An 11,520-nucleotide genomic window follows, 5' to 3' on the forward strand; every position below is an offset into this window, starting at 1 on the left:
ACTCTTCCCTGCCTATGCAGGGGGTCGGACTCGATGATCTATTGAGGTCCCTTTCGACCCTAGCATCTATGAATCTATGAATCTATGAATCTAAGGCTGCCTGTTCCCCTGTCTCAGGGCAGGGGGTCCCCCTGCTCCCCCGTCTCCACATGCCACTCCCCAGCTGTCTGGGGCACAGGGTGCCTCAGCATGGGGGCTGTCTGCCAGCTAGCCCTACACTGAGGCACCCTGTGCCCCAGCCAGCCCCTCCCTTGCAGCACATGGAGCAGCGGGACAATGTGTCTGTCCCACTGCAAACCGCATGAGCAGGGGCATGCACTGCAGCACAAAGTAGCGGCACAAATTTCTGTCATGAGAAAGTGGGTAGGTGGTTCTGGTTCCACAGAGATGTGCTTTTCAGCCTGGATCATTCCTCCACTTCTTCCACACTCCCAGAGCTGGTGGGAGAGGGTTGGATACAGTTACCAGCATGCAAGTCCCCAGAGGATCAGCCATAGCAGTAGGGACTGCTTATCTCCTCAGGTACACACCAGAGGAGGGGAGGGGACAGTTTGTAAAAAGATCAGGTTACAGTGTGGTCCTGCCCCCACTCTCTTAGCTGGCACCAGCCTCTATGTTTCCAGTGTCCATTGCCACCTCCTTCTACCCTGCAAGGACAGCTGCCTCCTCCATTTGTCCAATGACCCACAGCCAAGCTGCCCAATCTGCCCAACTGAGCAGCTTCTGTCAATGCCAAACATTGTGTACCACCTCCTGCTATACTCTCAGGGATGCTCTTCCTGCTGCTTCCCATGCTGCCACCCTGTGGCCATATCTACACAAGATGCTACTGTGCAGTGGTTACTGCGCATTTATTTAGTACTGGTATAAACAAACGTTAAATAAATGTGCAGTAAACTGAGTTACTGGTGAGTGCCTTTTTTGTAATGCTGCTGCACAGTAACCTTATACTACTGTGCAGTAGTGTTGCCTCACAGTTTTTACCATGTGGCACTGCGGTGCAGTTGTATCAGGTTACTCTGCAGTCAGTATCTTTAGTAGATGTGCTCCGCTGAGATCCTTTTAAGGGTGCCACAGGGTGTGACAAGATAAGCACTGCAAAGCAGTGCAAGATAAGCACTGAGTTCCACTAACTTGAGAAAAGATGTGGGGGGTAGGAAGTGCATTGAGACTGCAAAGGTTGAGAACCACTGATCTATGATCTGTGCCTTTCTGTATATATGTTCTCAAAACAACTGGCTTCCTCTTTCCCCAGCATTCATCTTCCATCTCAAGGCCAATAAGTGGCCTGGCATTTTTTCAGTTGATTGTTCTCTGCATTTTCTTGCCTTTCTCTACACTTTAAAGGCTTTGTAACACCTTATGCTGTGAGGTTCACAAAAGTCGATTGGTGCTAGTGCTAGTTCAAGTCTGGAACAGCAACACTTCAGCCCAGGAAGAAGGGCTTGGAAGACTGAAAGGTAAGAATCCCCCCCAGCTACCATTCTGGGCTCTTTTCCAGGGCTTCCCCCAGTCCCCAGGGCATTTCTTACTTGTGACTGCCTATGTTGTCTATTTCACGGGAGCAGGCAAGAAAGGATTAACCACAAGTAAGCAGGGAATGGGGGGAGGGTAGTGAATGGGGATCTGGAGTGCTGGGGAGGGCAGGGGGAGGCAATGGGCCCAATCCAGGCCAGTAGGGGAGGGGGGCAGGTGGGGTGTTCACACTAAGGCATAGCCTGGCCTGGCTGCACCTTAGTGGGTGCATCTACATGTGCATTAAGGCACTTTTTATAATGCTCATTAAATATAGTACCTTCAGTGTGCGGTACTCAAGAAATGCACAGTAGGCTGCCTTAATGAACAGTAATGAATGTGCATGATTTTAAAGTGATGCTTAATTAATGTGCAGTAGCCTATTTTACTGCACATCTGCATAATCGCATGGTTTTTTTGTGATGCTTTAATGCTTAGTAAAATAGGCTACTGTGCATTAAAGCACACATGTAAAGGCACCCTGTGTAACATGACTTGAGTAGCATAAATCAGAGATAATCTGCCATGGAGTGGCGTAACTTTGAGATGCATGAGTGCTTAAAACCAGTTTCAGGTGATAATGTGCAGACAATCCAGGGGTTAATTGCTCCAGGAGCCCCCCAACATTACTATATAACAAGGATGTAAGACTACCTGGCTTGGTGGCAATCAGTGGCTCCTCTCTGCCTTCTCCCATGGTCTCCAATTAATCTCAGAGACACAGCCACCAACATGGCATGCCATTTCAGAGCCTTCTACGGAGATCAGTACTGTGGCCTGGGCACCAAGTACCCTATGCACAGTGTGTGTCCATCACTGTCAGTGTTGCTTTGGACTGCAATGGTCGCTGGGCAGTTGCTGACCTGGCACTGTGGAAGCCTCAAAGAACTCACAGCTCTTGTTACAAGAAGAATTTTCCTTGGGAGGCTCTTACCCAAAACGTAACATAAGTAATTATGATCTGCCTCCCTACATTTCTATGTCCTTTCCGTTGTTGGCAGTGTTTTTGGTTTTCTGGGTTTTGCTGTGGTACATCCTTGGATGGACAGTCTCTCCTCAGCTGTGGTTAGGCATTCTGGCTTGACAGTGGAGGATGCATGAATAGATAGATGGAAAAGCAGTGGAAGATGATGATAAGCCCTGAAAGTGAGGGCTGCTTAAGAGCTACTATGATGCTCTTTGCAATTACTTGGAGTTTTCAGAAGACTTCACATTTTAGGCTACAATTTTGCAGGATAATCTTGGTTGAGATATGAAAATGTTTGAAAAGGATTGACAGGAACAGCTTGGACATTATGGAAAATACTTATGGAACAGATTCTGTAGATGATTTTAAAGGCTCTACTGCTACTCTACTGCTGAGAAAGCATTGAAGGGGCTAGGGCCTTGGCTGAGCAGCAGAAGCTGAGGGAAGAGTCCTGGCTGAACAGCACAAAGGGGAGGGTAAAAAATGAACAGCATGAAAAGAAGCATGTGGGGCAGAGCCCTGGTTGAACAGCATATGGTGGTGGGTGGAGAAGCAAAGCTGTGGCTAAGCAGCAGGACAGGGAAAGATGTGGGGGAGCTAGAGCCCACCTAAGAGCTTAAGGGTGGAGAGGCTGGACCCCTGGCTGAGCAAGTATAGTCACAGTTGGATTGGATTGGATTGGATTGGATTGGATTGGGTTAAGAATGTTAGGCCAGAAGAGGCCATTGTGAGCATCCGGGTATGTACGTTTGTATCGCATTGGCCAGAGAAGCCCTACGGTTATTCCAGCATAAAGGAGTCCATCCACCACCTAAGCTCATGCAGGATCCCATGTCAGGGCATGTGGTCAGTTGGGCCCAGCTGGGCTGAGCTCTTGAGCTTCCACACCTGATCCTGATCCTGGATGAATCCAACTGCCCCTGTTCTCTATAACTGGATTGCCTGCTGAGACTGCCACTCAGCCCTTTTAAACACACCTACAGCCTCAGACTACAGGCATACCTTGACAACAGTCTCAAACTGCTCCAGCAAGCCTCACGTTTGCTGCTTTCTCTGGTTCTCCTGGCTCCTGATTTGGTTTTGGTTTGGCTTTTCCTGACTTTAATCTTGGATCTTCCTTGGAACTCTGTACCGGCTCTCTAATTCTCCTGGCTTCTGATCTCAGCTTGCACACCAAACTACACCTCTCAGATCTCCCTCTCAGCTCTCTTGGGATCTGGTCCCATGTTCTCCGCTCCACTGATCCAGACCCTGATCTGAAGCCTTGGTAACCTGTACCCCCACCTGCCTGACATTCTGGTTGCCCTTTAGGGCCTACCTGCAGGTTCAGCCACCTAAGTCCTTACAAAACCCTCACACCCTGTCCCAGTGGACAGTCAGCTAATGATGGAGAATCCCCATATAAACTGGCACCAAATCCTTGTCTGAATTTGTCTGTCAGAACTTGTTCTGTTGTTGTTTGTTGCATTACAGAACCCCTACTCCCACTCTCTTCCCCATGCAGCGGGCTGCTCAGAGGGGTCCTACACATTTGGGAATTACATTGGACACCTGTAGTCACCAGTGCACAGCTTAAACACTGAACTCGTTATGGACTGGCACAGCTGTCTGTCTGCAAGGAATACACACACTCATCTCCTTTGCTTTGGTGATGAGCAAGGACCATTTCTAGATTTGTTAAGGAATACCCTGCTCTAGTTAAATGGATTTACCTAATCTGCTGGTACTGTTGCATTTCTCCACCAAAATGTCCCTTACCCTAGGGCAGGACTGTCCAACTTCTGAGCAGGGCATTGCTGGGCCCCGTGCCATGCAAGAAGCATTCTAAACTATGTGGGGTCCCTTGCTGCACTGCAGGTCCCCTTAGTTGTCCAGCACTGGCATCTGCCTGAGCTCCCTGGCTGTGGGCTCCCTTAGTCCCACAGGCCATCCCATCCTACCCTACCCCCAGGGACAGGAACAAGAAGCAGAGGCTGGAAGAGAGAATGGGAAGATCAGAGACTCTGGTGACAGCAGCAGTGGAGCAATGTGGGGATTAGCGCCTGGACCAGAATCCCAGGGGCCACAGGTTAACCTTACAGGGGCCTCATGCAGCCTGTGGGTCTCAATTTTGACAGCTCTCGCTTAGGGGAAGGGGCTGGGAGCACTTGCATAGTGAGGATGTTTAAGTGCTATACAGTTAATAAACTGGGTCTTGCCAAGTCCCTGAAGGAAAATGTACTCCTGTAACCCCCAAATCATGGCTACAGATGCCAATACTGAGGCTCAGAAAGTTTTGGGACCTGCAAAGGACTGGAAAGTTGGCCTCAGGAAGAAGCTCAGCATCTTAAGCCCATATACTTCAATGGCTGTACTTTGGCCCCAACTGATATGAACACATTTTTTGTAACCCAGTGTTTAACTCCTGTGCCACATCTGTGTTCCATGTGTATAAAGACCTCTGCAGCACCATGGACATGTTGTCACTGGACAGTCCCAGGAACTTGCCAGGTTTGCACTCATGCAGCACCAGCCTTTTGTTGCTTTTTACTTTTTTAAGCCCTCAGATGGTGGGCAAGGGCAAAGATTTTGATTCATCCATTATATAAATATTGGTCTCGGGTCCCAGACATATCACACACAGTAATAACCCTGGTCAAACTGCCACTAGTACAGACAAGTGAACAATTGCTCCCCATTAATGCAGCAACAATGACTATGGCTGTCACTGCTGGGAACTCTGCTCCTGCCTTCCCAGCCTGCTTGAATCTTTAGCTTCCCATGTAACTCCCAGCTGTTCTCTGCCCTTTGCTCATTGCTCCTAGCTCTCAGTGCCAGGCAGACACACTAAGACAGGGGCAGGCAATTATTGTGGGCAGAGGGCCGCTTACTGAGTTTTGGCAAGCCATCGAGGGCCACATGATAGGCAGCCAGGGGCAGATAAATATTAATTTTCTAAATTTTTTAGGGGCCCCACAGGCCAGATAGAATAACCTGGTGGGCCACATCTGGCCCCTGGGCCGCATTTTGCCCACCCCTGCTCTAAGACATCTTCAGGCTTAACTACTGCCTAGTTGGTAAGGAGTGTGTGACCCTGGCAGTTTGTGCTGGAGAATGTTACCAAGAGGATTTCCTATCCTGGGAGAGTCTCAGGCTACGGATAGTTTTCAAGATATAAAGGAAAATCTTCATGTTGCTTCAAACATTTTCATGAAAACTGGAAAACTTCTATAAAAAGTTGCCACTATAGCAACCAATTGTTGTGTTTACTATGTTTCACAGAACTAGCTAAACAATCGTTTCCTGCCACCCCTTGCACTAATAACTGCAGCTGGTAGCTCTGCTGGAAGTGACCTCCTGTCTCCAGCCATACACTGCATGGCCAGACCCTACTGCAGCAGCGTGAACCCAAAAGGCTGCTGGCCAATGCCAGCATACCATCAGTTCCAGGAGAACCATGATCCTGGAAAGGCCACACTTGAGGCTCCTGTTATCAGTGCCATGATACAGACACTCACCTGTGGGCATCTTCCTTCTTGCGACAGATACAGCAGCAGCAGAGCAATGAGAGTAGGAGGATGAGCAATAGAGCCAGCAGGGCCCCTGCCCCGATCACCCCCATTCGCTGATTCGCCTCTGAAAGACAAAGCAGATGCACCATTAGCCCACAGCTCTGAAGGCAGGCCGGTCCTATTCTGGCCCAGATCCCTCAGGTCACTCAGTCAGGGTTGAGCATAGGGGAGGGAAGGGGCTAGATGTCAAAGAGAGAAGACGGGGTGGGAAGCGTGCATGCAAGTGCACAACAGGCAAGAAATGATGAAATAAGTTTGGGAACTCCCAGTCTGGTCCTTCACTAACTAAAACTCAAAAGTCGTCGCCAGGCACCCATAACAGGAGTAACAAAGGAGACGGCTGCAGAGCTGTAAGTGAGGAAGCCCAGGGGTGGCAGAGCCAGGGGCTACAATTTAGGGCACCCTGTTAGTGCCTGCCCAGGGTTTAGGCATGTGTCATTCAGTCAGTTTTATGGGCAGTCAGTTACTAGATGGACACTAAATAAATTTTCTGTGAAGTGAGTTGCTTCCCCTTGCTGTGCTGAGTCCAGACTAGATACACCAAGAGTCTTGTGAAATATAAGTTTTTTCCACATCAGGCACTTCTAGTGACACCCTTCTTTTTTCCCAGGCCTCCCTCTGCTTTTGGTACACAGTAGCTGAGTGAGCATCCAGCCCTTTGAACATACTTTTACCTACTGATCCCTAAGCATTGTTCCACTGGACCACTAGGCTCATGAGTAGCGAACTACTTAAATTGTGCTTTCACAATTTTTGCAGAAACTGCAAAAAATGGCAGTTTCTGCGACTGCTGTGACAAAAGCCATTTGTCGTGATTTCCCATGGAATCACCTGAAAAAAATAAAAACTTGCTAAAAAGAAAATGCTGGCTACCCAGTGGGAACTGGCAGTTCTCATGGCTTCTGTTGCCCAGCCTTGCAACCTGCCAGTGGGGGAAAGGCACTGGGTGGTGGAGTGGCACAAAGGGGAGCAGTCAAGGTGGCAGCTGCCCCCTCATCCTGCCAGGGCCTCTCTGCCAGTCAACGGTGAGGGGCAGGGCCTCTGAAGCCTCTTGGCCAATCAGCAACAAGGGGCAGTGCCCCCATAAAACGCCCATGAAAGTGGCTCTGTGCACTGCAAGCAGGCCACAAAAAACCCTCGCCTCATACCAATTTAGGTAGGTTCCTACTCGTGAGACTCTGAGATAGCACAGTTAAGAGCAGAGGCAGAGCCTCTGACATGCTAGGAGTAGCTTGCCTCAATAGGCAATGTTACCATCTAGAGACCCAAGTCAGGGAGAGCTCCTGATGCCAAGTTCTTCAGTCTAGGCACAAAAGGGCTCACAGTTTCAGCATAAAGCAATTGAAGTTTGCATACTACAATTGCCTGGCTGCTGTCAGATGCTCATAGGTATTGTGGTAGAAGACAGTTTTATGGAGAAACATGACAGAATACTGTGTTGGTATGGGGATGTTGCTGAGAAGCAGATTCCAGACAGGAGTGGCAGAGGGGTGACAATGCACAGTGCCATCTTGAAACTTTGCCAAATGAGCAATGGTGGCTGATGGCAGAGTTTGTATCATTAGTGTAGGAGAGGTAATGGGCAAGGAGGTGGAGGAAAGCCCCTAAAAGTGAGGTCCAGCAGTTTCCATCTGATGAAGTAAGAGGGTGGAAAGGAGGGACAAAAGAAGGGGGGATGTAGTAAAAGGGAATATCAGCAGCAAGTTGAGAGGACATGAGCGGGGGAGATGGCACAACTCGCTCAGCACTGGAGCAGATGAAGTTGCAGTAAGTTGAGGCATTAGAACCCAGCTGTGTGGATGGACAGGAAAGGCTGGTATGGGAGCTTTGTACAGGAGGAAGGAGCAAAATTTAGACTGAGACACAGAGTCCACATCTACATGAGACGCTACTGCGCAGTGGTTACTGCACATCTATTTAGTACGTGTATAAACAAGTACTACATAATTGCTCAGTAACTGGAGTTACTGTGCAGTAGCACCAGCAAACGCTTTTGTGACGCTACTGTGCAGTAGACTAATGCAATTGCGCAATAGCATCACATCATGGTTTTTGCCACACAACACTACTGTGCAGTAGTATCAGGCTACTGCACAGTCACCATCTTGTGTAGATTTGCCCAGGGTAGAGTAAATGGCGATGCCCAGGGGAGGACCTGATTGACAGGCAGGATGGGGCGGTGTTCCCAGTATTTGAAAGAGGAGTGAGGAGGGAGGGAAGACAGTTTTAACCATGCTGGCATATGGATGTCCATGAGGAGATAAAAGAGAGACAAGCCAATGTCACCCTGTGAATTGGGCCTTCAGCTAATCACTTGTCATCAAACTAAAGCAAAGCTTTTATGAAGAGAAGCTTGGATTCCTAAGATTCTCAAAGCATAATCAGGAGGTAGATGCTCAGGTCCTGTGAAAGTCAGGTCTTAACACTCACGTAAGTACCTCAATGTTAAAAATGTAGAGTGAAAGGGAATCTAGAATGTCCCTGGGCCCCAGCCGCTGGATTTCATTCTGATTTATCTGTTGGATTAAAGAACCCCTTACCATTAGAAAATTCCATCTATGTAGGTGCTTAGAGACTGGGATAATGTTTCCTCTTAAAATGATCTCCAGGTGTGGTTACAAGATCTGGGAAATGTCAGCACAAGGGTGATAGTTAAAGTGCATGTTTGAATGGGACTGCCCAAAGACAAGGTACAAAGGGAGAAGAGAAAATGGCAAACAACAGAGACCTTGGGGGAGCAAAGGCCTTCAGTGAGAGCAGGGGCAAGGAAGAATGACCTCTAAGGACATTCAAAAGGAGTGACTAGAGAGGCACAGGAGAACCAGGAAAGGCCACTGTCTCTGAGTAGGAGAGAGAACACCTTTCCCAGATGGTTGATGGTGCTGAAGGCATAAGGTAGGTACAGAAAGATGAAGATGGAGACCTAGTTCTGGGGTTGAAAAGGAAGAAATCATTAAGACAGGTGAGTGTCTTTTCAATGGAGTGCAGGGGGTAGACACTGGATTACAGAAGGTGGATGATACCTTTGGAGGACAGATATTCCTGATGGGAACTTTAAAGGGTGTATTTGATGATAAGATGGAGTAAGAAAGGATATGGGGCAGCAGCTGGAGAGAAAATATCTGGTCCACTTCTTCAGTTCTCCTGTAAGAGGGATATTTTTGAATTCATCATACCATTTGGAGGTACAGGAACAAAGCTTTTAATTTATGGCACTTTCTGGCTGAGTGGAATATTCCTAGTTTTTCATTATTCCTAGTTTTTCATTTCCACACAACAGAAATGATCAAACCTGGTGATGACTGGCAGCCTGTCTATAACATGGTGGGCTTAGACCTCAGTGCACTTCCTGCACTACCTGTTGGGAAAGAAGTGGCTTGAAGGAAGCAGAGATATAACATGGAAAAAAACATGACCTGGGAAGCTCCCACCCTTCCTTCTCCAGGTGCAGGAAGGAAACTGAGCCAGGCTGAGTGCAAGTAGTTCCGGGAATCGTAGTTCTGGCAGTGGAGTTTGCTGCTCCTAGGGAGGAGGACTTTCAGAACTTTTATTTGCTGCCAGATCATGTCCAGAGAGCAAAACATTGCTGATTTTAATAGCAGAAAATGATCAGTTCTTTCCTCAGCAGCAGCAAACTCCACTGTCTCTCTACAAATTACAATTCCCACATTACCTTCTGTTGGGCTCCTGCCTCCTAGAGCCAGAAAGTGATGGCAGAAAGAGGCAACATTGACAGCAGTGAGGTAGGCTGCAGGGAGGAGCCTGCCATAAGCACCACCCCCTCTCCCCCCCCCCCATCCTGGAAACCCTCACCTTAGGCAGCACCTAAGGCATGTGCCCTGCTCACCCACTCCGTGTTATGCTATTAGAAGGAAAAGCCAGTTCATTCATTGTAAACAAGAAGGAAAGGCTAATCACAAACAGCCAGCATGAATTTGCTAAGAATAAATCATACCAAATAAGTCTGAGTTCCTTCTTTGACAAAGTAACTAGTTAGATAGATGAAGGAAATGCAGTGGAAATAGTGTACTTGGTAAGCAAGAGGTAAATATAGGTGCATCCATTTCAAAATGGCAGGAGGTTTTGAATGGAGTCCCATAGGGGTCTGTCCTGGGTCCAGTGATGTTCAGTGCATGTATTAATGATTTGGATACAGAATAGAGACCTTCCTGAGAAAATATGAAGACAACACAAAACTGACAAGGACTGCAAACACACTGGAGGATAGGAGTGGAATTCAGAAGGATCTTGATAGATGGGATTGCTGATCTAGAGGCAACAGGATGAAGTTCACGGCTGACAAATGTAAGTTTCTACCCCTAAGGAAGAATAATAATAAACGCAGAAATGTAGAATGGGTGATAACTGGTTAATGGCAGCACTACAAAGAAGCTGTTGGGGGCTTTGTGGATCACAGACTCAACATGAGCCTACAATGTGATGCAGCTGTAAAACAGATGGATGTGGTTTTAGGCTGCATCAACAAGGGTATTAGATGTAAGACTTGGGAGGTGATAATACCAGTCTATTTTGCATTGATTGTGTACTTAGCCATGGCCTAATTGAGGCAGATCCAGTCCAGGGCCCCAGCTGGGTATAATCAGGGAATCAGACTGAGTCATGCTTCAGAGGAGGGCCCCGCTCTCACTGGCCTGTATTTGCTAGGACCACATGGCAACAAACTGCCTGGTCAACAGACTGCTTTGAAGTGCCCCTGGTCTGCTTGGAACACTTAATCATGTCTCCATGCTCTGAAACTCTGGCATGGAACCTCCTGCCTGTTCCTGCTTGCTCCTACTCTTGTCTTGGATCTCCCAGCTTGGATCAGCTGCTTGCCCTAGGACTAATACCCAGCTTTGACCCTATCTTTCACTTCAGTAAAACCCTGACCTAGTGTGATACACTCAGACTGACCAACCACCTTCCAGGTTGCCCAGATCAATCCAAGGGGTCCCAGTTCTCTGACCATGTGGATCCTTTCCAGGCGCCCATTTATCTGAAGGATTTGTTGGCCAGCCGGTGGGAAATGTGCCCCCAGGGGGACATCCTGCACATACAGAACAGGGCCCTGCAGACCCAGGTGGCAGCCTTAGGACAGGAGAAGGCCACTTTGAGGCTATAGCCAAACCAGCCAGCAGTGGCTGGACCTTGTCTGGAGCTATGCCTCAGCTCTCTCCCAAGCCTGTGGTTCCATTGTCAGAATGCATGAGATTTGTCTAGATCAGCGGTCGCCAACCTTTTAAAGTCAGAGATCACCTTTGGAATTTAAAAGGAGCGCCCGCCCCCCCCCCCCCCCCCAGCCAGCAGGTATGTCTGTGGGGAGAGAAGCAGGGAGGGGAAAGAGCTGGGGGGTAGCGAGGTAACTCAAGGCCTCAGCCCTAGTCCCACTCCCTCCTTCACCACTGGGGCCTCAATCTGCCCCCTCCACTGGCAGTGAGGTAGGCAGTGGGGCAGGGGCAAGCCCTGCACATCTGGGGTGGGGCGGGG

The 11,520-nt window shown here is 48.6% G+C and overlaps 1 protein-coding gene across 1 annotated transcript in view; it reads right to left on the reverse strand.

Annotated features, from left to right (window-relative positions):
* The window catches only part of SCARF2 (scavenger receptor class F member 2), a 166,944-nt gene that overhangs the window by 81,473 nt on the left and 73,951 nt on the right, over positions 1 to 11,520 (reverse strand). The window contains exon 8 of the mRNA XM_006029204.3: positions 5,980 to 6,097. Coding sequence (XP_006029266.2) covers positions 5,980 to 6,097 — 118 coding nt within the window. The remainder of the gene's footprint in view (positions 1 to 5,979; positions 6,098 to 11,520) is intronic.

This window comes from Alligator sinensis, unplaced genomic scaffold (genome assembly GCF_000455745.1).
Source record: "Alligator sinensis unplaced genomic scaffold, ASM45574v1 scaffold953_1, whole genome shotgun sequence".
Taxonomy (NCBI): Eukaryota; Metazoa; Chordata; order Crocodylia; family Alligatoridae; genus Alligator; species Alligator sinensis.